Source organism: Otolemur garnettii, unplaced genomic scaffold, assembly GCF_000181295.1.
Source record: "Otolemur garnettii isolate 467f Iridium unplaced genomic scaffold, OtoGar3 scaffold00006, whole genome shotgun sequence".
NCBI classification, from domain to species: Eukaryota; Metazoa; Chordata; class Mammalia; order Primates; family Galagidae; genus Otolemur; species Otolemur garnettii.
In genome coordinates this window covers 45,515,106-45,541,551 of record NW_003852401.1, presented here as the reverse complement: position 1 = coordinate 45,541,551, position 26,446 = coordinate 45,515,106, and the positions used below count along the sequence as shown (strand labels likewise).

Below are 26,446 nucleotides of genomic sequence, written 5' to 3'. Positions count from 1 at the left end.
AGGTGTTGCGGGCCCCGAGCGCCTGCTGCTCCGGCCGTGCGGGCAGGGTGAGCGCTGGGCGCGGGCTCCGGCGCCCTTATCTCTATTCTCACCTTCCGCGGGCGAGGTACAGGGCTGGCGCGCCGAGTTGGTGGGGCGCGAGGGAGGGAGGCCGGGGTCGCTCCCGCGATAAACTTGACTCTGTCCCCTTCTCCCGCAGCCGCTGCAGAGGGAGCGTCAGGCCGGAACGGAGTGCGGGCTCGTTCGGCAAGTGAGCGCCGAGGTGAGTACGGGCGGCGCGGTCCCCGCTCTCCCCTTCGTCCCCGGGGCGGTGGGTCCCGCGCCGCAGCCTCGCCGCCGAGCCCTGGCACCCGCGGCGCCGACGCGAGATAGCGGTGGGTAAGATGGCCCTTGTTCGGGGCTCCGGCGCGCGCGGGCGGCAGACCCGGCCCTTGACCGCAGACAGCGGCCAGGCCGAAGGTGACGGCCTCGGCGCGCTGCAGCTGCGAGCGGCGCGCACCCCGGACAGCCCCAGGGCCCCTGCGCGGATGCGGCCTGGAGAGCCTCGAAAGGTGCCTGTGGCTTCCCCAGGTGAAGCAGGGAAGGCAGTGTCGCGTGGCGGTGCGTCGTTTCTCACGCCGGGGGGCAGCCCTCAGGACCCGTCGTCTTGTTTAAAATGCTCTTTGGTTTTTGAACTTTAGGTCACGAAATGGGTTCGAGTGAACCGGAGACCACGAAAACGGAAACGAAGGGGGAAGGAAGAGGTGTTTGAAAAGGTAGGGGTGCCCGAAAGACAGTACAGAGTGGAGGTCTTGATAAATCTCCTATGCCCCTGACGACTTGGTCACAACAATACAGTACCAAATTTATGAACAAGTTTTTATTCTAATCCACAGATTTAATTTATGTATAGAATTTTATAGAAACACAGTATACTATATTCTTCCAAGTAAGAGTGACCGGGGATGCAGATTTGTTTTATGCTCATTAAATAGAGCGGCAGGACTGCATTATTATTTTAGACCAGTAGCATTTATTATCGTAGTCTTAAGGTATCTCTGAAAAATGAAAGTGTTCTGAATAAATCTCCAACAGTATGAGGTTTGGGTGTTTGGTCGTGATAGATGCAGTGGCACTCTCACTCATGGAGTCTTTAAATTAGAGTCCCCTCAAAAATGGAGAGAGAGGAAAGAAGTGAATCACTTTTAAAACACTAGGAGGGACTTTATTTACTGTAAAGCAAATGAGAAATTTGTTTTCCAAGTTTCAAATTTCAACATGTTACTTTGCAGAAGTTTGGACTGCCTATTTTCTCCTGAATTGTGTTTAGTTAAAACTTGATTTGTCATTGTAATAAATATTATGAAATATGGTAAGTAGCCTGTTGTCTTCTAAGTGACTTTTATTAAAAACTCTTAAAAGTAAATTGTGTTTTTACAAATGTTACAGCAGATGTGATTTTTGTTGCTTTTGCTTAATTACAGTTCACTGTTTTTTAATTCTTGATAGCACCAAGGGATTAAAATAGCGGTGTGTTGTTTTTCTGCTGCTAGAATGTATGATGAATCACTCTTGATTCTGAAGCCAAATTCTTGCTGATAGCATTGCTGCCAACTTCTATGATGTGTTGCCTTAGTTTGGGCATTGCAGTGTCCGAGAATGTGCACAAAGCACATCGTAACGAAGGTGATACCAAAGTTTCAGAGTGCATTTAAGGATACCATAGGGCAGCTCCTAAGAGAGTTGGAAAAAGAACTGGCCTCTGAGTGTAGTTGTTTGTAGCAAGATATCCAGTGCGGGCAAAAGTGGTACCTCAACCCTTTCTTTTTTAAACAGTCATGTATGTCACTTCAGTTAAACAATAATAGAAAAAGTTGTCATTTTGACATTACTTCAGTTTTTTGACCATACCTCAACATGCTCCAGAAGGCTATGTTTAACTTCCACAGTTTAGGTGTTTTTAAAATGTTTGTGAAGTGGCGAATGAGATTGTAAAAACACCCAAAAAGGAGAAGAATTGTGGCTTGCTTAGTATTTTAAGTATTGTAGCTATTATTTTTTAAACCAAAAGTAAGATTACGTAAATGCACAGTGTAGCGTGCAGAAAAGAATAGAAAGCCATTATCTTTGAGGATCACTAGATACTGTCACTACCAAAATCTGAACTAGAAGTATCCACATTTGTGATACCCATGATCTGACCACGGTCTCTTCTAAGAAAGGAAATGCGGAGGCCAACCTCCTCTAAAATGGGAAGGATTTTACCTTCCAGGATTAAAGGTTTCTTACTCAATCATTTCCCCTGGACAGAGGCTGCTGTGTTAGAACTTGGGGGGGGGGGCGGCGGCGGATCCACCTCTGTCTTTCCTTGGAAAATAAAGGTGGCAGTTCCAAAGAAAACAAGAAAATAAAGATTAGGACTAACATTTAGAACTTCCTTTCAAGGAATGAAGCTTAAAGCTGATTAGTTTTGGGGGTGGAGGTGGGGAAATCAAGAAGATGGGAAATTTCGGAGTCATATCAGAGAATATTAATTATCGATGTTTCCGGTCTTTTCTCTGGGCTCTGCACAGCACTCCGGGAACTCTTTGTCCACTGTTTTGCTTCTCTTATACTCTGGAGAAGGTTTGGAGTTTCCTGAGGCAAAGCATGTGCTATTTCTAAGGGCTAGGTGGAAGGGAGTGTGATGAGTGACCAATGCTGTTATCGCAAGGTCTGAAGGGTACCAGTGCTGTCCTGCAGCTGGTAGGCGAGATTTTTCTACCTATTTTGAAATACAGATCGAATTCTTTGATGATGAGCATTCATTCTGAGGTCATGTGGTAACCTTTTGCTAGGATTTGAGCTTGTTGTAGTTCACTTACAATTAAGTATCCTGAGCTCTTTTTTAAAATGTCTGCCACACCATGGAAGAAACAGGTTGTTCATTTACTCTTAATTCATGTATCTGCTATGTGCTTCTTCTACATTAAAATAAACCTATATTTTCTGATTTTATTCATTTTATATTACTGTAAAAGAAGTAAATAAGTTTTAGTCATTATGATAGGTACGCACTTTAAATCTAGCTGTTGCCTTTATTTGCCTACTTTGTTTTCCTTGGCCCCTTTCATGCCCTCCACACTGCCCTTGCCTTCATCCCCCAAGTGTCTGCAGCTTCAGGCCTCTCAGGATTCAGCCGAGATGAGTGAATTTGGTTAAGTAGCCTGTATTAACTATGCTAGGGTCATAACACTTTTCCTCCAATAGGAGGGCACAACTTTTACTGCCTTGTGGAAAGCAGAGCCTTCTGACCTGCCTGAAAAAGGAAAACAGAGCCGTGGGGCAAAGCCATGGGCAAGATCTTCAAGTAAAGAACATCGTACAGGAGGTGTTTGTTGTCCCACCCCCCAAAGAAAATCTTGAAAGTGCTGAGTGGTAGGCACAGCCTGATGTAACTTTGAAATACTAGTTGAGTTTTGCAGTGATCTCAAAAGGGGAAGCTAAACAAACTCACTCTGCACTCAGCTGTGGGTTAAAATAACGAATAATGAAATAAAGTAAATTGGATAAAGCGATTTAAAATGCTCTCCTGGCCTTCTTTGGCCTCTTCTATCATCATTCCCACCCACCAGATAGTTGTACTATCTTTCTCTATACTGTCTCAACAGGTTTTCATTTCTTACCTCTGAAGATGCATCATTCTCTCTTATCTTCTCACATTTTCTCTGACGTTTATTTCCATTTTAATTTGGCTTTGAATTTCAGCCCTTTTCCCACTGGTATAACTGAATTCTTTTTTTGTTTGTTTTCAATGAAAAGGACAAAACTCCTCTCTCTTCTACTTCAGGTTCTCAGGTACTTTATCGTTCCATTTTAATATTCTTCTTTTATTATTTATTATTTATTTATTATTTATTCTTCTTTTTATTATTCCTTTTATTTAGTTTGAATAATTTTTGTAACAGAAACGCAAGGAGAATATGAACAACTAACTACATAACGAACAATTAGGATGCATGGATTAGCCAGCTCTGCGAAGAGCAGGTTAATCAGTTGTGATTGCAATAGTGAATTATATGTGCATTTTTAAAACTAGTAGATTTTACTACATGGCTATTGGTTTTGGAAGAACACATTTTATTTTCTGTTTCTGCCTTTAAATGATTTAAAAATTAATACAAGTTACGCCGCAGTCAGATTAAGAAACATCGTTTTTATAAATATAGACTTGTAAAATACAAAGTTGTAATAACATCATTATTCTAAGGATTAGAATATATAATAATCAAATAATATATTTAAGGAAAACCTATGGATACAGTGTGATTCCATTAAAGAAAGAGAACTCCAATTTTCATATTCAAAAGAAGCACCCTTCCTAGTTTATGCATATCTGATAATATGCAGGTAACAAATTTTACAGTACTCATTTCTGGTTTTCAGTAGATACATATGATGATGTCAGAAGTATTCATTGGCTTACTTTCAAATCATTGAAAAGTCAGCAATGCTAAGGTTGACTATTAAGAACAAGCGAGCCTTTATGTGCATTAGTGTGTTTCCAAGCCCGTGGTCTTAGCCAGCGTGAGATTGTCTGGCCTCTTTTAGGATTAGTCATAATGAACACTAGGTGCAAATGGTTCCCAACAGCAGCACTCTTTAAGGTTACCGTAATTACTCCTTTCTGCCAGAACCTGAAAAACAATACTGTTAAGCTACTCATCGCTGGAATTGTTTAAAAGCTGTGAAATTTTTCATAAAATATCTAGAGTAAAACATAAAAATCCAGAAGGATGGTTATAAAAAGAGTGGACTTCACAGTATTTTAGTGGCTGTTTTAATTGGAGCAAAATGATAAATTCTCTTTTCTGCATCTTTAAAAAAACAAAAACAAAAATTATTTTCTTTGTGATAATATCCTTCCTAAAGTCTGGAGCATTTTAACTCTACTTTTATTTCATTTGTTTCATCTACACACTTGACTCTGAACCACAATGCTAATCTTAGTTCTAATAATTCACAGACTTCAAAAATTATTTATGTAAAAATCCAACTTGGTTTATGCATTTTGCACAAAATGCTGTTCCTTTTAATATTTTATATACTTTAGTTCTAATATTGAAATATTCGATAAAGGTAGGTACAAATTTTAAACTATTAAACAAAGAGTTTTACTGCTGTTTGTCTTTCGTGATGAAGGTCTGTTTTACATTCTGTTTATAATTTCTGGAAACCAATATTAACACTGATAAAAATTATTCACTCTTTCTCAGACCCATAATAGCAGATGGTGATTATGTTAGGTTTGACTCCAGAGCCATCATCGCACCGCTAAGCAAAATGACACAGGGTGAACCTAGGGAGTGCTGAACCAAGGGTCCCTTTACTTTGTAGGAATTACCCTGCCCTGAGCAAAATGGTAGGCTTAGGCAGCCGTCTTACACAACTGAGGCTGCGTTGGAGTTGAGTGATTTCCCAGGCATTGGTGCCCTTGCTTCTTTTTGAGAGTGCTGTTGCCCTGTGAGAATTCATAACTAGTCTACATTTATATAGCTGCAAAATCTTACAATAGCTTCATTGATACTTGATTTCCATAGAAAAGCTTTATGGATTCTAATGAGTCACAGCTCTTGAGGCACCAGCCTGCCCTCCTTCCCTCCCTTCCTCCCTCCCTCTCTATCTGTGAGTGGCTTTGTGTCCTGTGTTGTACTGATTGTGCCTTTGGATGACAACTTACTTGAGTGATGGGGGGAGGCAGAGTAATTTATTAAAAGTAATTACAGAGAAACCAAACAAAAGGAGTAATTACAGTGCTTCTAATATGCAATTCGTTGTTTTATTGCTAAAAAATTTGTATCTTGTTTGAGATTCCTGATTTGTCAGTTTCCCTTTTTTTCCTTGTAAATCCCAACATATGCATAATCTGTACCCACATCTCAAGTTAGATCAGGTTTCATAAGATCTTGGCTTTGTTTTGCTATTTTCTTTTTTAAAGGTGGCCCGTGGAGGAATTGCTTATAAAATATATTTTTGGTGTCCTCAGGAAGGAAGTCTAATCTGTATAATTTTATGCCATTTAATTTTCAACTTCCATAGATTTATTTTTTTAAGCATCTGTAGTTTTAAAAATCCAACTTCCATGGATTTTTTTTTTCCAAATCTGTAGTTTTAAAAAAATGTTTTGAGAATTCCGTGTACTAAAATTCCTTCCCATTTTTAACTAGCATAACAGGGACATTACAAGTGTAGTCACCTACTTACCTTCATGCACTTATTCACATTTTTATTAAAAAGAATCTTTGAATGGAACTATTAATATAATAATAGCTAACACTTGTCATATGTCAAGCTCTGTTCTAAGGGCTTGACATGTAGCAGCTCATATAAATTTATCATTAATGTAGTGTCACAATGAGCAGTATGACATTAGTCTATTGTAGACTGCATCAAACACTTTGTGAAAGTAGATGCTGTATAAACAAGTCACATAATTGCCATAGAAAAGAATGCTTTGGGCATGATTTTAAAATTCTTTTTAGTGCAGATTATTGATAGTCCTAGACCACCAGCATAAAGCGTGTATTTCTAAATTAGGAAAATCCCAGCCAGTATATATTTTGAAAACACTTGAAAGTGTGTAGATAATTACACTGCTGTTGATTTTAGCAGGTTTGATGCCAGCAGCCATCAACCCTTCTATGCCATGAAAGATGAAAGCCATTTTCATATAAAACATAAGAGTTCGTCTGGAAAAGGGAGGCAGGCAGAGAAAAATTTTGTGGCTTTTTTGTTACTTTTATAGAAGCATTAGTTTCATTCCTGTGACAGAATGCTTTACTTGGCAGTCATTCTTATCTTAGGCATTTTAATGAGCTGTTGTTTTGTGCCTGGGTCTCATACGGCACTAAAACGCATTTTTTTTAGTAGCACCTACTGGTATCAGTGTGGGCTAGGACTTGCCATCGTTTTTATTGTTAATCTTTTATTGTAGGAGGCTGACACTAGCATGTATCTTTAAGTGTAGCCAACATTTATTTCATTTATATTTCTGGGACTGTGTACACAGGAAGAATGATATTCAAGCTTTTAATCCCCAACACTTGGAAAAGGAGCTGGTCACATGTGCAGCCTTAGTCAGTTTGTTGAGTGAATTAGGTAAATGAATTCCACAAATGACATTTATTTTATAAACTAATACCTGGCTATTATAATTTAAAATGTTTTTGCTATTCAGATTTGTATTTTACTTACTTTGTTTTTTAATGATAGAAGTTTTCATTGAAGAATATTTGGTGGTGTTTCCCATCGTGGGTGAGCTCTTTCGTCTCATCTATAAAGAGAGCTCAGAGCCAGGAAGACCTGACACTGCTCCCAACTCTGCTACCTAATCATGTAATCATGAGTTTGAGTTTGTCGTGTGACATTTGCGTTTCTCTGAAAGTCCTTTTATTTAATAGGCCAATTAAGCCCATACATTAATTGATCAAATCAATACATTTGTTTGGCCTCCAATTTTTTATATGGTTTTATGATAATTTTTTCTTTTGTCCTTTTTTTTGGTATTTAGGAAGGCTTCTGTTTTTGATGTAATAGTTACCTTTACTTAATGACACTTTTTTTGACTCTTGTGTGTTGATTTCCTGCTGTGAGCTTTAGAGAAATGAGATACTTACTTTTTCTTTCTTGTTCCCTCTTTGTCTTCCATCATGGACTTGAAATCCTTTTTTTACTTCTAGACAGATTCCTATAAAACAACCAATTGATCGTATTTTTCATATAATCTTCCCATTCCCCCCTTTTTGACAGTTGCACTCTGTATACAATGTCAGAGCGTGTAAACATCACACACTGTACTATGTCCATTATAAGATCCTTAGTTTTGATTCTACAGGTTATTTAATGTTAATCTTCTACTCTTTTTTTTTTATTAAATCATAGCTGTGTACATTAATGCAATCATGGGGTACAGTGTGGTGTTTTCATACACAATTTGAAATACTCTCATCAAACTGGTTAGCGTAGCCTTCATGTTGATCTACTCTCAAACTGGTGTCTCTTCAATCATTTCTAAAGCTAGTTTTCCAGTAGATTTTGTGGGAGGAGCTTGGGGCAATCTTATTTCCTGAATTTGGGCATGCTTTAAGTTTGCGCTCTTTATACATGAAGGGCAAGTTCAGCTAGATTTAAAATCGTTTGCTCACATTTTCTTTATTTAAGTATCTCAAGTATGTTATTCCATTGTTTTTCTGCATAAAGTCTAATGCCGATCTCATTTCTTTACCTTGGAGTGACCTGGTCTTTTTTTCTTGGATACTTAGGTTTTTTTCAATAAATCCCAATCATTTTACCCTTAAAGTATTGCCTTGTGGGTCACTTTTCCCACTTGTCACTTGGCTTTTGAGCTTCATTTTTCTCATCTGTAAAGTGAGAATAGCTTTTTTTTTTTTTTTGCCTGCTTGCAGAATAGGTTTGAAACTAAAGAAGATATTGATAAAAAGTGCTTTAAATTTATTATTTTACTATCTTTTCATTCTTTTAAGTCCCTTGTTAGGAACTGTGTAATTTAGAGTGCTGAATTCATTTTATGGACATACTGACTTTAGTTGGCTTTCTGTCTTTAATAAGTAGACAGTGGAGGCTCAGTGGAGTCTTCTGTCTCTGTCCGGGCAATAAATAAACTTGTCTGCATTCCATGTGGTAAGCAGGCTCTTTGCATCTGCTCACAGAGGACTACTGGATTAAAAGCAGTGGTGCTTTTTGAAGTATCTCATCTAGAAGATACTATCTCTGTTTTATTCTTCTCACACTCCTGGCCATCATGTTAGTTTCCTACTCAAAACTCTGGGTTTACATGATTTCAAGGCAATACTAAAAAAAAAAATTAAAGTCCTCTATTTTACAGATCACAAAGATTGCTGAAAACCCAAGTCAGCCTAATCAGCCAACATATTTTCTTGGTAAATAAGGCCCTATGTAAGAGCCTGCTGGAAAATACCAAAGAAACATAAGAGATGTCATTTCTGGTCATGGGGAGATAAAACACACAACATATCAAAGATCACTTACAAAGCAGCCTGTGGTAAATAAATCCAAACCAGCGTAGCACAAATGGAGGATGTGAGTATATGATGAATTTTTCCTGAGGCTACTCTGGACTAAAGTTTCCATTCCTGGTCCTTGTTTTGATAAAGCAACCCTTTACACATGTAAGCTGGAAGTTCTGGTGGGAAATTGGGTAATTGAATTAACTGGATCCATTTTAAGGCTTTTAACTGATTTGTAAGCACAGGTAGAGGGTTGATTGATGTGCATATAAGTAGTGTTAGTGTCTTTTTTAAGTATGATTTTTTAAATAAATTCATCCATTATTTTACAAGTAAGGCTAGAACCGTCATAGAAGTTCTGCTGGCAGCTCAGAATCAAGATGATTTGGAAATCCAAGGCCAGAAATACAATACTATCAATAATTTCGTATGTAATAACATTTCTTACCAAGTTCTATATTTATGTAAACTATATACTAATTTCATTTCATATCCACAACATACAAAACCCTACATAAGCAGTGGAGCATACAGAGATAAATGGCAGACAGTCCTCAAAGGGTTTACAATCAAATGTAAAAACCTCATACAGTTGAATACAGAATCGAATCAGACCTTTATCAGAGGTGCGGAAAAGTGCAATAGGTGTTCAGGCTGATAGGAAGGACATAAATATTTGTTCCATTTCACTGAACTTCTGTTATTTTGTATAATTGAGGATATCAGAACTTCTCAAAATTAAGATCTTCTTCATAAGCAAGTACTCAAACAATGAAATTCGTATGTATATTTGGCTATTAATGTGAAATCAAAATGCTGTTGCAAGTTTGGGCTACCTCTGCTCTTGGGGACATGAGGATTTTTAGTCTGTTGCACTCTTGCTCTAGAGTTTTTCAGAATTTCCCTCTTTCGTGATTTTTGAATGTTGTATTCTCTCATTCAAAATGCATCCCATACTCAACACCACAAATTTAGCATGACCTCTTTTTTTTTAAGAATGTTATTTAAAAAATGGTTATATATTCTTTTTGTGTTTCTTTTTCTTTTTTTTTTTTTTTTTGAGACAGAGCCTCAAGCTATCCCCCTGGGTAGAATGCCGTGACATCACAGCTCACAGCAACCTCCAACTCCTGGGTTCAAGCGAGTCTCCTGCCTCAGCCTCCCAAGTAGCTGGGACCACAGGCGCCTACCACAACACCTGGCCATTTTTTGGTTGGAGCTGTCATTGTTGTTTGGTGGGCACAGGCTGGATTTGAACCCACCACCTTAGGTGTATGTGGCTGGTGCCTTAGCCACTTGAGCCACAGGCGCTGAGCTCTTTTTATGTTTCTAATGATGTTAGCAAATAGACTTGCCAAGTGGTGGGTATGTAAATGTATGTGTATCCATGTTGTTTAACATTTCATATATCTTAGTATAAATTAACACTGGCTTTTCAGAACCTAAGTTCTGACCCATACATCTGTGAAGATTCAGATTTTTGTATTTGCAAAAACAGGGAAACAAACTTTTACAATAATACTAAGGAAGTGAAGTGGGGAAAAATAGTCTCAGAGTATATTTTTCCTTTTCTGGCATTAAGACAACAGTCATCATTTTATGTGGCCTCATTTGTTACTGATGGTCACTTAATTTTTCCTTCCTTCCTTCCCTCCCTTCCTTCCATCCCTCTTTCCCTTCCTTCTCTCCTTCTCTTCCTCCCTTCCTTCCCTCCCTTCCCTTCCTTCACAGTCTCCCAAGTAGCTGTGACTATAGGCACCCACCACAATGTACAGCTATTTTAGAGATGGGAGTTGTGGGGTCTCTGTCTTGCTCAGTCTGGTCTCTAACTCCTAAGCTCGGGCAATCCACCTGCCTCAGCCTCCCAGAGTGCTAGGATTACAAGCATGAGCCACTGTGCTCAGCCTAGTCATTTAATTTTCTGTGGCAATTTTCTACCATTAGTTTGGCAATGAAGAAGAAAAAAAGATACAAGGGGCATGAGATGCTAAAAAGGAATGGTAGGAAGAATGTGGGAGAGGAGCAGAATGTGCCTTTTGATTCTGTTTATATAGTTAGGTTTCTGGCTTTTTCTCTTTAACTGTCACATATACACAAACTTTGGTTTTAATGTTGAGGGTATATAGTTGTATGTCACCTAATAGCAGGGATACATCTTGAGAAATGCCTTGGTAGGTGATTCCATCATGCAAATATAGAGTGTACTTACACAAACCTAGGCAGCCGAGCCTCCTGTTCCTAGGGTTTGAACCTATATGGCATGTGACTATATTAAATACTGTAGGCAATTATAACACATATTGTGTCTGCACATATTATGGTATATGCAAAAGATACAGTAAAAAACACAGTATTTTTTGGTACATAGAAAAAATACGGTATTTTTATGGTAGATACAAACATACAAAAGATACAGTAAAATACAGTACTTTAGGATGCTGTAGCATCATAGCTCACAGCAACCTCAAACTCTGGGGCTTAAGCAATTCTCTTGCCTCAGCCTCCTAAGTAGCCGGGACTATAGGAGCCTGCCACAATGCCTGGCTATTTTTAGAGATGGGTGGTTTCACTCTGGTTTAGGCTGATCTCGAACTCAGGGCAGTCCACCTACCTTGGCCTCCCAAGTGCTAGGATTACAGACATGAGCCTCGAGCCCAGCCAATGGGATGGGTCATATCCACAGTCCATCACATACACAGTCCTTCATTGACTGAAACATCACTGTGCAGTGCATGACTGTGCCTTCAGCACTTACTCCTGGTGATAAAGGCAGAGAATGCTGAGTGCCTCATGGACGACAGAAGATGATTTTGAGTCTTTCTCTTAATGACCTTATTGAGCGATATGTCATATATGCTTTGTATGCCATAAAATTTATTTATATATAGTTTGTTGAGTTTTAAACGTGTGTGCAGTTGTGCTGCTGTCACTACAAACCAGTTTTAAAACATTCCAAACCAGAAAGTTGCCCGTGTCCATTTGCAGTCAGTCTTCCTTCCTCCTCCCAGCCCCAGGCAATGCCAGTCTGCTTTCTGTATTATATTTTGTCTTTTCTAGAAATTGTTTTTGAGTCATACACTAGTTTTTTGGATATGGCTCTGTCATTTATGGTAATGTTTTGAGATGCGATAGTGTTGCATATATAAGTAGTTCCTTTGTATTTTAAAGTGGTATTCCATTATACAGATAATACTACATTTTGTTTATTTACCTGTTGTGAGGGGTTTTTTTTTCCTTTTTTGCAGTTTTTGGCCATCATGAGTAATGCCTCTATGAACATTGGTGCGATTGTCTTTGTACCAGCAAATGTTTCATTTCTCTTGGGTAGATACCTACTTACGACTTGAATGGCTTGGACTTATAGCAGGTGGATGTTTAACTTAAGAAATTACTGTCATGATCTATGTGTATATGACTTAATTTAAAAAAAAAAAAGAAATTGCTAAACTGTTTTCCAAAGTAATCACACAATTTAACATTTCCACCACTGCCTTGGTGCCTGTAGCTCAGCGACTAGGACGCCAGCCACATACACCGGAGCTGGCAGGTTTGAATCCAACTGGGCCTGCTGAACAACAATGACAACTACAACCAAAAAATAGCCAGGCGTTGTGGAAGGCACCTGTAGTGTCCCAGCTACTTGAGAGGCTGAGGCAATAGAGTCGCTTAAGCCTAAGAGTTTGAGGTTGCTGTGAGCTGTGACGCCACGGCAGTCTACCGAGGGTGGCACTCTACCGAGGCTGACACTCTACCGAGAGTGACATAATGAGACTCTGTCTTAAAAAAAAAGACATTTCCACCACCAATGTTTAAGATTTCTAGTTTTTCTACCTCCTCACCAGCACTGGGCATTTTAGCCATTCTGGAGGACATTGAACTATGCTTTTTTATATGTAGTGCTTTTATTTTTTGAGAATATAAGTCTAGATGCCCTAATTATGCTTTTATCTTCCATTTTACAGATCAGAAGGCATTTGGCCAGTAAGTGGGAAATCTAAACGTCTCACCCAAGATTGCTAAATGAGTCAGTGAACCTACTAGCCTCATGTGTCATTTGGAGTTGTAGCAACTGCTCTTGTTTTAACTCTCAACTCCTGTGACTCAGAGTCCTCTGTGTCCTTGTGGCATCATTAGGTGTGGTTTTCTTTTTCTCTGTTAATGTGATCTGTTCTTACCCTCTCTGGGATTGTGCCTGATAAAATGCAGTTTGTTTTCTGCAGTTGTGTACTTGTGTCTTAAAGAGGTTTTCCTCTCTCTGACCCTGAGCTGCAGTGTGCAAGCCTTGGGTGGTCAGGCCTGGCTTCCTAGGCTTCCCCACAGTGACTCTGCCGCCACGTGTCGTCCTGTAAAAGGGGTAGAAATGTGCCTTGTCAGAGCCTTGTGGGAGTTAGTGACGTAACTTCTCTGAGACAGCTGGCACTCACCAACTTTAATGCATTTTAGAGCACCATTTCAAAAAAGGTTGTGAAAGCCTGATTATCTGATGGTGTGTGGGTAGTAATGACATTCATTTGTGTGCGTGTGTGGTTTTGTTTTGTTTTTTCCCTTGTCTGTGACAGTGAGACAGGGAAACATTCCTAAAATTATTTATGGACTTAAATAAAATCAGGCTTAGTTTCTTCCTGTAACTGTTCTTTGGCCGGCAGCAAATACAGCAATAGTACTTTTATGAGTTTATATGTTTTGTCCCTGTCTTTTGGCTTTATTCAAGAAACCCAATTATATTTCTCAGAGCAACTGTATTTCATTTGCACCTCTCTTCAGTTTGTCCATTACAGTAGAATAAATTGTCATTGTCCCGCTTCCAAATGAGAAGCTCCCAAAATGTTTTTCAGGCTATTGATAAGATTTATATTCTTGCAAATCTCCATTTTTAGATCAGTCTGTAATCATTTTTTTACTTTGTAGGTCATAGACTTTGTTTCCTTTGCCCAAACTGTTTTTACTTGAAGTTCCTTTGAAGGCTATTCGAGCTTTTACAAATACTCAGCTAATGAAAGGCACTTGATATTGACCCCATCCCCTCCTGCACAATTAACATTGCAGTTTCCTGTCTAAAAAGGGTACCAGCTACCTGTCGACCTTTTCCAAAACAGGGTTACAATCCTGTAATTTATTTCATGACTAAAAGTGAACTGTAGTTGTCTGTGAAATTATTTTCTCTGAGGCCAATTGAGGTGGCTCACGCCTGGCACTCTTGGGAGTCCAAGGCGGGCGGATCATCTGAGCTCAGGAGTTGAAGACCAGCCTGAGCAAGAGTGAAACCCCATCTCTAAAAATAGCTGGGCATTATGGCGGGCGCCTGTAGTCACAGCTACTTTGGAAGCTGAGGCAAGAGAATCGCTTTAGCCTGGAAGTCTGAGGTTGCTGTGAGCTGTGGCATCAAGGCACTCTACCAAGGGCAACAAAGTGAAACTATGTCTCAAAAAAAAAAAAAAATTTATTTGCTATGAAATGATTATTAGTCATGTTTAGTTTCTGAATGTTAAAGAGAACATGGTGCTTTGGACCTGTGAAAATCTCATCTTGGTGGCATCAGTGTTGCACAGACACATGAGGAACAACTGAAAAGTTGAGGCAACTTCAAGAAATAAAAACTCTAGCGAGAAGCTGTCTAAAATAGCAGGAAGATTATAAATCAAGCAATTGGAGGAGTATGCCAGTGAATATAATGCTGTAAAAGCTATTTGAGGCCCTAAATATGTGGGAGGGCTGTGCCTTAAGAGAGGAGAGCCAGGAGCAGGGCACAGTGGCTGATGCTTGTAGTCCCCACTGCTTGAAAGACTGAGGCAGAAGGATCACTTGAGGCCAGGAGTGTGAGGCCATCCTGGGCAATGTAGTGAGATCCCATCTCTAAAAATATGTTTTAAATTAGCAGGGTGTGGTGGCATGCGCCTATAGTTTCAGTTACTAAAAAGGCCTGAGATAAGAGGATTGCTTAAGGCCAGAAGTTTGAGGTTACAATGAGCTATGATCAGGCCACTGTATTCCAGCCTGGGCAGCAGAGTGGAACCTTGTCGTTACAAAAAGAGAGAGAGACAAAGGAAAGTAGGGGAGGAGGATTATCACAGGGAAAGTGGAACAACTGAATTTTCTATTGCATGCTTTATTTGGGAGAGCTGGGAAAAGCCTTACAATCTTCTCTAATTCAAATCCACGTTTCCATGTGAGAGCATGGGGGCCCTGTAAGATTTTAACTCACAGACCTACATACTGACCTGGGTCTCCTGTCCCCTTTATTGCTCTTTCCAGCTGTATAGGCAGCCCCTCAAAGTAGGGTGTGCAGGCCCAGCAGCTTCGGGTTCAGTGTAAGAAGTGTATTGAGATGGGCTTTGTTGTAATGTGGGGCACGGACACTGGGGGAGACAGAAAAAAGGCCTGGGAGACTTTCGATGACACTCCTACAAGGCCATTCCCTATGCACTAGAACACATCCTAAGAGAGGGCCATTTTCTGGTTGATTGAAGAAGACCTTCCATTTTATCTAGGAGTAGACTGAGTCAGATTTTGAGGGTTCACTCATTTCAAAGATAGATCAGGGAAAGATTCCATAGTGGCACAGCTGGGTTGAAATGAAATTGTACTTTTCTTTCATATTAAATTAATGAATTTTACAAAGCGCAGATTAGTTTTGTGTTGCTTGTTGTAGGCCTAGCAACTGTAACATGAAAAATTATTTTTTCTTTTATTTTAATCAGACATAAATGTGACCAGATAACTAGGTATTTTATTTTAGAATGCAGTAAACACACTCTCACAATGCCTTGTCATCAGTCTGTGCAGATATTTTTTAAAACATATGCTAGCAATTTTTTCTAAAAAACATATAAAGCTGATTTCCATGTTTACATATATTTGTACCTTGATATATTGCAAATTTAGAGTTAAGTCAAGTTTTTCTGCAGTCTGCCCCACTCAGTATTTACTTACAGGCCAAATCAAATCAAAAGTAATACTAACTTAGGTTACAAAAGGTTTAGTGCCCCAGAACTCTCTGTGCTGCTGGCAGGGCAAAGTGAGTGGGAATAGTATGGCTAAGGAACAAAGCTGCTTGTGTTTTCTGTGCCTCACAACTGGCAGGTGAAGAGGAAAGGTTGGTACTGCCTTACAGAAAGAAGGCTTCCTCTCTTCCCCTCCCAGCAAAGTGAGAGATGGTAGAAAAGGCGCCAGGTGATACTCCTACATTGAGAATCGTGGAGTTCTTTGAGTCTTTATTGGAGATTAAGTCAGTGACTTGGTCAACAGTAACATTACCTAATCATGGTAGAATACCATATTATCATCAGATGAATCTAAAAGATGCCGAGATGCCTTCCAGCACAGGATTACTGATGTACTAGTGTGCATGGAAAGCTTGGGTGGGTGTGTGTGCCTGCCGGCATGCCCACGCGCTCATGAACACACACACACACACACACACACACACACGCATGCACGCACACACTGTTTAATTGGCCCTTTGGCCTCAGAGCAGGGGTGTTTGCGCTGAGGGTTGTTATGCGAGCGCTGTCTCCCATCTTGGATTGAAGCTACAAGCTCTATTTCCAGAGCTGGTGCTGTTTGTATCTGATTCTGACTCACAGTCTGACCAACGCCTTCACTTCCACAGAATTGCCCTGTGTATAATGCAAAGTCATTGTCATCATGAGCCAGGCTAGGGAGAGGCTCAGTGGAAAAAGTGAAGGTAGAGCAAACGGAAGGCGAAAAATAGCTGATTTTTTGTTTAGTTTTGCTTAAATTTTTTGGAACCCCTGATGGAGCTGTAGATAACTGAAGAGAAGAAATCAGACTTGCTACAGTATGTTTGCTCTTGTGTTCAAATTCCTTTTTTTTGAAACAGAGCCTCAAGCTGTCCCCCTAGGTAGAGTGCTGTGGCATTACAGCTTACAGCAACCTCCAACTCCTGGGCTCACGCGAGTCTCCTGCCTCCACCTCCCAAGCAGCTGGGACCACAGGCGCCCGCCACAACGCTCGGCTATTTTTTGGTTGCAGCCGTCATTGTTGTTTGGCGGGTCCAGGCTGGGGATTCGAACCCGCCACCTTAGGTGTACGTGGCTGGCGCCTTAGCCGGTTGAGCTATCGGCGCTGAGCCGTGTTCAAATTCTTAAAGAGGAGGAAAAAGGAGCGTAATCCTGTTTTTGATTTTGAACATGTATTTATAATTTGTCTTTTTTGTCTCAAACCTGTTTTGAGATTATGCACTGTTACAGAGAAGGGAAGGAGTGTATTATAAGTATGTGTGGACTTAAGTATTCTTAATTCTTGTCTTCAGAATGGCCTTCCAGACATTTGAAAGGGAGGCACATCATTTACAGGCATATTAAGAATCTAGGAGAGAAGCTGAGTGTGGTGCCTCACACCTGTAATCCTAGCACTCCGGGAGGCCGAGGAGGGAGAATCTCTTGAGCTCAGGAATTTTGAGACCAGCCTGAGCAAGAGTGAGATCTCATCTCTACTAAAAATAGAAAAATCAGACATCATGGAAGGTGACTGTAGTCCTAGATACTCAAGAAGCTGAGGCAGGAGATAACTTGAACCCTGAAGTTTGAGGTTGCTGAGAGCTATAATGATGCCAGGGCATCTAGTCTGGGCAACTGAGTGGGATTCTATCTTTAAAAAAAAAAAAAAAAAGAATCAAGACAGTATCACTGTGTTATTCTTAGGTTGGTGTTTTTCCTATGAAAAACTGTTAAGTATATTTGGAAACACTTCCTTTTTTTGAAGACAGTTCATTATTGTGTATCTTCATATTGTGTAAGAAATGATACAAAATTAAAGTAGCTGTTTAACAACAGCTGTGGAGTTCATTTGTTGAGAGCATTTTACTTCCTAAGCAGTTTTCTTAGCAAGAGACATATTGATCTGTTGTGGGTGGATTATCCCCCCTTTTCCCAGAGCTTGTATGTTTTCTGTAACTTCTCTCTCCACACAACTTTGGAGATGACTGCAGCAGATGCAGTGGCCCTACAGTCATCAGTTGATAGTCAGATAGACTGATTGAAATCCTACCATCTACCCTCCTTAGCTTTTTTACACTGGGCAGAGTAGCTTGTGTAAGCCTCAGTTTACTCATCTGTAAAATAAATGTGACAATGAAACATTTAGCAAAGAGCTGCCATTGGGTGTTTGCTCACAGATTGTAGTCCTACTGTAACCAGTGATGGGCTTTTCCGGTACTGTTTTCAGACTTCAGTCATTTGATATCTATAGTGTATTAGAGAAGAGAAGGATCCCTGGGAACTAATAAGATAGGCCAGAAAATGTAGGTCTGGGAAGAATGGCCATGAGGGGGTATGTTTGGAACATACCGGAGTAGTATCTGCAGGCCAGCCGAGTGTCCCCGGCATTAAGACCAGGAGGCAGCCCAGCTAGTTGTGTGGCAGAACCAGCCACAAAGTGCAGAGATGCACCTCCTGGAAGCTGCCCATAGAGCCACTCTGCTCCCGACAAACACTGCCTCAGTTTCTGTTGGAAGTTTCCACCAGACTCCTCCAAAGGGAGGTGTAGTTGAGGTCATTGGAACTGTTTTATTGATTTGATTGAGGTCTTAGCTTAAGTTACCAAAGTTCAAGTTATCCATTAAAAAAATGCCTGGTGTCCTGAGCCCCGAAGAATTCCAGGAAGAAAAAAAAAATGTTGTGACATACACTCCCCATGCCCACACACAACTATAGAGGTCTGAGTTTACCATAACTGTCATTCTTGCGTAGAATTGGCTTGGGATCGTTAATAACTTTCCCTAAGCACTGACTTGTGAACAGAAATCCACTTAGACACTGAAGAAATGGGTCCAGTGTTTGGCTCTACTGTGGGTAATGGATTATGCATGATTTAAAAAGGCTTCTCAGAATGGCCTTGCTTATGTAATCAAGGATCAATATTTTCTTAAATGAAATTTTTATAGGTAAGCCATAACATTACTTGATAGTCAGACATCATTTCAAGTAGTTAAAAGGGTCATTGGACAAAGCCCAGTGGACTGATGCTGACTTCCTAATTGCTAAGGATTGAAGCTCCACGTGCCTTCTAAGTTATGAGCTTGCTTGAATTTTTTATGGGGAAAGGAATTTTTTTTAATTTTTGATTTTCGTGTCAGGTGTTAGATTAGCCAGGCAGCTCTGTCAGGTTGTGCAGCTTGCCACTTTTCCTCACTTGATTCCCTCCTTTTTCCTGGTGAAGTTTATTTTAGATCAGCGGGTCTCAGCCTGTGGGTCGTCAGCCACAGGAACTGTATTAAAGGGCCGCGGCATTAGGAATGTTGAGAACCACCGTTTTAGATAGTAAGGAGGGAGAGAGAACATAGGGAATGAATCATGAGAAAATGCTACTGGCTGTTTTCATTATTCCTTGGCATTCTTGGAATTTTCTTAACCTCTGTTGACAAAGAGCAGCAGTGAAGCTACAAGCTGACATGCAGTGAGGGGCAGCATTGCCTCCATGGAGCTTCACAGGGTTTCTGGAACATTCTCACTGCTTTCTCTCAGGTAGTGCTCTTCCTCTCTGTCAGCAGTGAGAGCAACTTTAGGGATTGCCTGGGCCAAGGGAAGTGTCACCCAGCTCTTAGCCACAGCAGTTTCCAGACCTGGTGTCTGTGTGAGCCTTGTGTGAATACTGCCTGCCCAAGACGTGGTGATGTTTCATACTCTGGCCCCAGGTATGTGTCCCAGTGTGCCACTGAGTCGCTCTGCATGGAGGGGGAACGTAGACGGGGAGAGCAGTTTCATGGCTTTCTTCTCAAAAGAGAGGAAATGCTCAAGGGGTGGTCAGAGAGGAGGGGATAAATACAGCATTTCCGATTTCCTGCCTGTTCGACTCTTTTCCACAGCATTTCATTTTTCCATAAGGTAGATTTTTGTTCTGTCAACTTCAACTAAAAATAATTTGATCAGCCCTCTTATTTATATGCTTATTGCTATTTTGTTTTCCCATTCAAGAACTTCTGTACAGGGAGTTATAAGATGGTCCTTCTTGCCTTCTTGACTTGATCCTCTGAGCAGCTGACTGGGGCAGTCTTGGTGTTCTGGCTGTGGTTGGTCAGAAAACCCTAAAGACTTACTAGCTTTTCCCTTGCTCTTCCTCCTTCCCTGATCCATTTTCCATGTGCTGGTCTCCCTGCCCCTTCCAGCATCTTTCAATAAATACCATCAGCCATAGCTGGTGCAGATACGGCCAGTGTTACTTCTTTGTCCACAGCAATATCACTGCACTGTATTCCCTTCAGTGCCCTGTCATACAGACAGGGGTTGTTAGGAGTTTGCAGAGCAGAGCTGGTATGTTGGCCATTAGCCCCAACCCAGCTCGTTAGAGCAGTGAGTTAGTAGGTGCTTGGCAAAGGTTAAATCGTCAGGAGATGGACAGAGAAGGTAAGATAGGTCATCTTAGGTCATTGTGCATGGTCTGCTGGTTACCAGGTTGATATTTTCATTATGTGTAATTATTAAGTTGATATTGATTTTAACAAGTAAAACCTAACTTTGAGGTTTGGGAGGTAAGTGGCTTGTGTTAGATTCAAAGTGAGAGTTCCCCTGGTTTCTCATTTCTTAATTGTTCAGAGTGACATTTATCATGCTCAGCATAGGTGTCTTGTGTGGGTTTGCCCGTTTAAAAAATCCTGTGTTCCTAGGATGGTGATCATAATTGTCAGTGGGCTCTGCCAGTTCCCAGGCCCCAGCACTGCCCCCGCCGGCAGCCGTCAGTAATAAGTAAGCTGTGCATGGTTGCAGTCTAATAGGGCTGTGACCCAGTTTGAACTCTGTAATGAGGAAAGAGCAGATTTATTTGCTCCCCCTACACATCTCCCTCCCCCCATGCTCCTTTATTATCTTTAAGAGGAAATGGAATAGCAAAATTCTGCATTCTCATAATGCTAATGGACTGATGTCAGCTTTTCCACTCTGAAGTCAAGAAAGTAAGAAGCAAAACCAAAACACAGATTTAGCACTTCATAGCTGCCCAGGGCTTCAGCTGTAGGTTCTGTGTGGGTATATGTGTGTTTTAAATAGTTTTGAGGTATAATTTACATACCATAAACAATTCACTGATTTTTTGTAATTTAGTTAAGTTATGCAACCATCACCACAATCTAGTTTTAGAACATTTCTGTCATCCCAGAAAAATCCCTGGTACCCAATAGTAATCACTCCCTGGTTTCCCCGCTCTCCATCCCTAGGCAACCAGTAATCTGTTTTTTCTATAGATTTGCATTTTCTGGACATTTCTTATCAATGGGATCATGTAATATAAGTTGTCTTTTATATTTGCTTCCTTACACTTAGCATGTTTTTAAGGTTCATCATGCTATGGTGTATTCCATCAGTTCCTTTTTATTCCTGAGTAGTAGTCCATAATCTGGATATACCGCATCTTATCTGTCTATTCACCAGTTGATACACAAGTGGGTTGTTTTCAGTTTGTTGTGAATAATGCTGCTGTAAGACTCACAACATGTTTTTGCTTGGATATATGTTTTCACTTCTTTTGGGTAGCTACCTGGGAGTCATATGGTAAATTTAATAATTTTAGGAAGTGACAGATTGTTTTCCAAAGAGGCTACACCAAGTTTCTGTTATAATTGGGTATCTTAAAAGGGCTTTTTATTAAACATGCAACTAGCAGTATTTGTGTAAGTATGGTCTATTTCCAAAGGCTTCACAAAAGTTAAGCAGGAAGACCTTAATCACGTCATTTAATGTGGCAGGGATTACTGCATTTTTCAAGACTAAATGGCTAATGTGGCTCATTATTTTTGCTTATTCTAGGATTTGCAGGTATGTTTTATTTTGGCCAGGAACTAATTGAATAAACTTATTTTTCTAAATAAGTTATACAGTCACTCAAGATAGAGAGTTCTGGTAAAATCACTCTTGTTTCATCATGGGTCAGATTCATGTCTTCTCTTTGAGTATGAGCAGAAGTTTGAGCTTGAAATACTTACTGTAGGCCCATTTGTCTTTGGAGTTTGTGCTTGTCCAAATATTCTAAAGGGGGGCATATGACCTATCAAGAGGAAAGGGTGAGATGTATTCCTGTTCACACACAACACTCAAGTGCCAAGAAATTCATGGGTGGAAAATTTTCTTAAGGTCTACCTGAATAAACAGCCTTAAATGAACACAGTTTATATGAATGATTTTAGCCTTCAGAAGCACTTTGTCATGTGGGGGCAGTTTGTTATAAAAGAACGGCTCTCATGGGGAAGAATACCCCCCACAGCAGCGATGTGGACGGCACAGTGATTGGGAGGTACTCCTGGCCTCACTGGGCAGGGTCCAGAAGCACTGTGCCTGCCATGCAGGGAATTATACCATCTCCCACAATTTTTAGGTGCCTACTAGAGAGTCATACAGGTGAAAATTTTGGGATACAATATTTGGTCTTAGAACCCAACTCTTTTATGTGTATGGTTTTAGTATTTACTGAGGTTTCTAGGAATGTTACTGCCAGGTAAATCCAGAAAGGTTGTATTTTCTTAGTTTTTTTCAAGTATTACTTGCCATTTCAGAAAATCCTATCTGCAGTAGGAATGCCTTTGCAGTGTCGGAGTAACTGTGTGTTCGTGGGGAGGCTCTGGCCTCCCATTGTTTCACTGTTGTGTCTTGTAGCATACCCAGACATCAGCTTGTTAATACTGAAATTCAGATTAATGCATCATAACCCACTTTCTTCTTATTCTCCTTTCTATTTTAGATGGGATGTTGTATTAGGGTTTTCACACCCAGTTATGTGTATTATGTGTGTTAGATATGTATGTGTTAAAATTTTCATTTTAAGATAGTTTTTTGGGGGGGATGGGGACAGAGTCTCACTCTGTCACCCTGGGCAGAGTGCTATGACATCATAACTCATAGCAATCTCAAACTCTTTAACTCAAATGATCCTCCTCCCTCAGTAACTGGGACTACAGGCGCTCACTACAACACCCAGCTAGTTTTTCTATTTTTAGTAGAGACGAGGTCTCCCTTTGCTCAGGCTGGTCTCAAACTCCTAAGCTTAAGTGATCCACTCACCTTAGCCTCGCAGAGTGCTAGGATTATAGGCGTAAGCCACCACACCTGGCCTTAAGAGAGTTTTAAAAGTGCAATATGATAGTGTTTCTGATACTGTGAAAGCCATTGGTCTGCCCTATTTTGGCCGTGAACTAATTACATAAACTTATTTTTCTAAATAAGTCATATAGTCACTCAAGATAGAGTGTTCTGGTAAAATCACTCACTCTTGTTTCATTATGAGTGAGGTTCATGTCTTCTCTTTGAGTATGAGCAGAAGCTTGAGCTTGAAACACTTATTGTAGGCCTGTTACCTAACCTAGTGTGTATGGGATGCGACAACAGCTTTGGGGGCTACAGGTGGAGCACCGCTTCCGGGCAGCTGTGTGGGAAGGGTGGTGTGTGACATTGAGCTGTCCTCATTTCCTGTCAGCTGATTCTCTGATGGGCTCTGTAGTGTTCCCTAGGATTTGGTCTTCTGTGTGATGCCTTTACCAACTTGAAATTGTCTCTCTCACTAGGCACTCTTAATTGGGAGATGGGAGAGTGTCAAGAAACCAGCCACACATTTCTGAGAAGAGATGAGGGTACAGAGGCTGTCGGGCCTGGTGGGGACATGACCACATTCCTGAGGGCATTGTATAGATGCAGACTTTAAATCATTCAGCAGTCTGAATTCTCCTGGCCTTTGCCCTTCTGTCTATGTGGAGTTACTGATGTTACTGATGGAGAGCCGTGCTTCGCTACAGTGGTGTGGCCCTTCCCAAAGCCTGAGTTTTCTCAGTAGGCTAAAGTTACTGAGAACCCTCAAGTGTAAGCGCTCTTTCTTTCTCTGTGCTGCATGTCACCTCCAGAGCTGTCAAACACCTGCCATCTATTTGATGCCATGACAGTCACTCCTTCACCCCTGCAATTGGAAAGACATCATGCTTTACGATCTCTTAATGATTTCAGCACTGATCAAAGTTTGTGGATTTTCCGGTAATAATCATTGTCCTCCTTTCTTACTGATATTTTGAGCATTTCACTGTTTTAAAAGCCTTATATTCAAAATCTTTGGGGGGATGTGATCACAAGAAAAAAGTTGATTTAGCCATACTATGGAGGATCCTGAGAAAGATTTATTCAAGGGTAGGAGGTTGAAATTCATTTTAATTTATATAATAACCAAGCCCACTGTTAACATGAAAACTTGTGTTTCCACTAAGTTTTTGCCTTTAAGAGTTCCCTGGTAAAATCCAAGTGACACTGCAAAGTGGCTTCTCTTTTCTAATGCCTGTCCTTGGAGGCACGGGTGACATTGGTTATAATCCCAACATGACAATCGGGGGGCTCTCTGGGATTCTAGTTCATGTTCCTTAAATTGTTGAATTCTAGATTCACCTACTGAATTGGCTATCACAGCCCTGGTCTGTTCCTGGTCTGTAAGCTTTGTTTTCTGGTGGGGTACCTTTCCTGTACTTTGGTTTTAGTTAGGCATATTTAGCTTCTAGTTTCAAACAGATCGACTCAAGAAATTTAACTTTTTTTTCAGATTATCAAAGTGACACCATCTATTAGAAAAAAATTCAGAAAATACAGGAAGGAGAAATTTTAAAATCACCAGTAATCCAGTCAACTAGGAGCTACTTACTCTTTTTTTTTTTTTTTTTTTTTTTTTTTTGTCAGAGCCTCAAGCTGTCCCCCTGGGTAGAGTTCTGTGGCATTACAGCTCACAGCAACCTCCAACTCCTGGGCTCAAGCGAGTCTCTTGCCTCCGCCTCCCAAGTAGCTGGGACCACAGGCGCCCGCCACAGCGCCCGGCTATTTTTTGGTTGCAGCCGTCATTGTTGTTTGACGGGTCCGGGCTGGGGATTTGAACCCGCCACCTTCGGTGTATGTGGCTGGCGCCTTAGCTGGTTGAGCTATAGGCGCTGAGCCGCTACTTACTCTTAATGTTTTGGTGTTTGCCCTTTTAATCTTTTAGGGGAAGCAATAATTGAAAAATAATGGGAGAGTGTTTTGCATTTGTGACTTCAAAGGTGGTTAATTCAGGCTAATTTTTATTTTTTTAACTAGTTGAATTCAGTTATTCTGAAATTCTGTTTCTTTGGAAAGATCTGTTCATGTATTTCATAAAAAGTAACTTGATTGACCATGAATACTGGAATTTAGCATTTGGCTGCAGCTGTAGTTCTGGGGATGTGTATACCTGGACTAAATCCATTTAGTAACTATCCCCTGAGTACTGGAACAGACTTCTGTGAACACAGAGCAGCAATCTGAGCTTGTGAGCAGATCTTGTAGGATTGGGAGGGGAGGGGTGAGTGGGTTCCTTTTACCTTTGCCTTTCTGTACGTGACCATTAATGTCAGAAGTGGCAGCAGCTGTCCTGTGTTTCCTCTCCTATGAGCATGAATCAAACTGACGTGCATTTCAAGATCTGAGGGGACACTAGCAGCTCACCCTCATGACTTGCGTATTTAGTGTGTAGTATTTTAGTTTCCACAATATGGAAATTATGGAAGATGAGCCTCTCTGTTCAGCAATTAACTGTGGGGCTATTTCTGTTCTACTTTAAGAGTTGCACTGAAATTGATACTCCCAACTTATTTCTAAGAAATATGCAGTTACCCTGCCATCTCTTGCTTTCTGGCTTCTATTAAAACGCAAATAATCTTTACTTCAAAGTATCATAATTGAATCCTGAAAGAAGTATAACTGATACTTTGCCTCTTCTCTTGTATTTCAACTTTATCATCAGGCCTGGCTGGCTTTTCTGACCATCTTGCTCTCCAAATTGGTGAAAACCCTTTCTGGCTAGGCTTGATCCCAGCTAGTGGCAAGTCAGGTGTTCACAGGCAGTATGCGGTTGAGTCCTGGGATGTGCAGGCACCCACTCCCTTCTCTCCTCAAGTCAGGCTGTAGTAGTGGTACCAGCACAAAGTACAGGTGAAATACAACTATGCGTGGGTGAAGATCATTAGTTATTTTGTCTATTAATAGATTTCTCTGCATTTACCTGTATGTACTTAGTGAAATGAAGCCTTTGTTCTTCATGTATTTGCTCTTTTTAGTTTAAAGAATGTCATGGAACTAAGTAGACTGTCTTCTCTCCCAGACACCCAGTCATAGAACATTCTCTGGTTGGGTGTTCCTCATGTGTACCCAGAAAGGCCAGGACACAGTGTCATCAGTTTTTCTCATAAAAACTGATACCCAGTTGAAATGTCACCATCCAGGGTGGATCTGTCACCCACCACAGGGTGGGTCTGTGTGATGTGCTGGCAGCATCCAGTGCTGCACACCCACACAGATCAGCAGGGGTTGGGTGTCACCACACAGGACCTGCCAAAGCTCACCTGTGCACCTTAGATCCTGTCGAGACCCACTCCCCAGAGGGTTGGGTAATTAAACATAAGCGTCCTGAGCTATTGCTGGATCATGCCATTTCATGCTTCCTTTTGGAAATGTATT

General features: G+C 40.7%; 1 protein-coding gene across 3 annotated transcripts in view; it reads left to right on the top strand.

Moving 5' to 3' along the window:
* Positions 1-26,446, top strand: part of CUNH9orf3 (chromosome unknown C9orf3 homolog) — a 384,867-nt gene that overhangs the window by 300,940 nt on the left and 57,481 nt on the right. For all 3 annotated transcript variants that reach the window (XM_012814094.2, XM_023508155.1, XM_023508160.1), the window contains 2 exons: positions 200-262; positions 681-755. In XM_012814094.2, the coding sequence (XP_012669548.1) occupies positions 200-262; positions 681-755 (138 nt within the window). The remainder of the gene's footprint in view (positions 1-199; positions 263-680; positions 756-26,446) is intronic.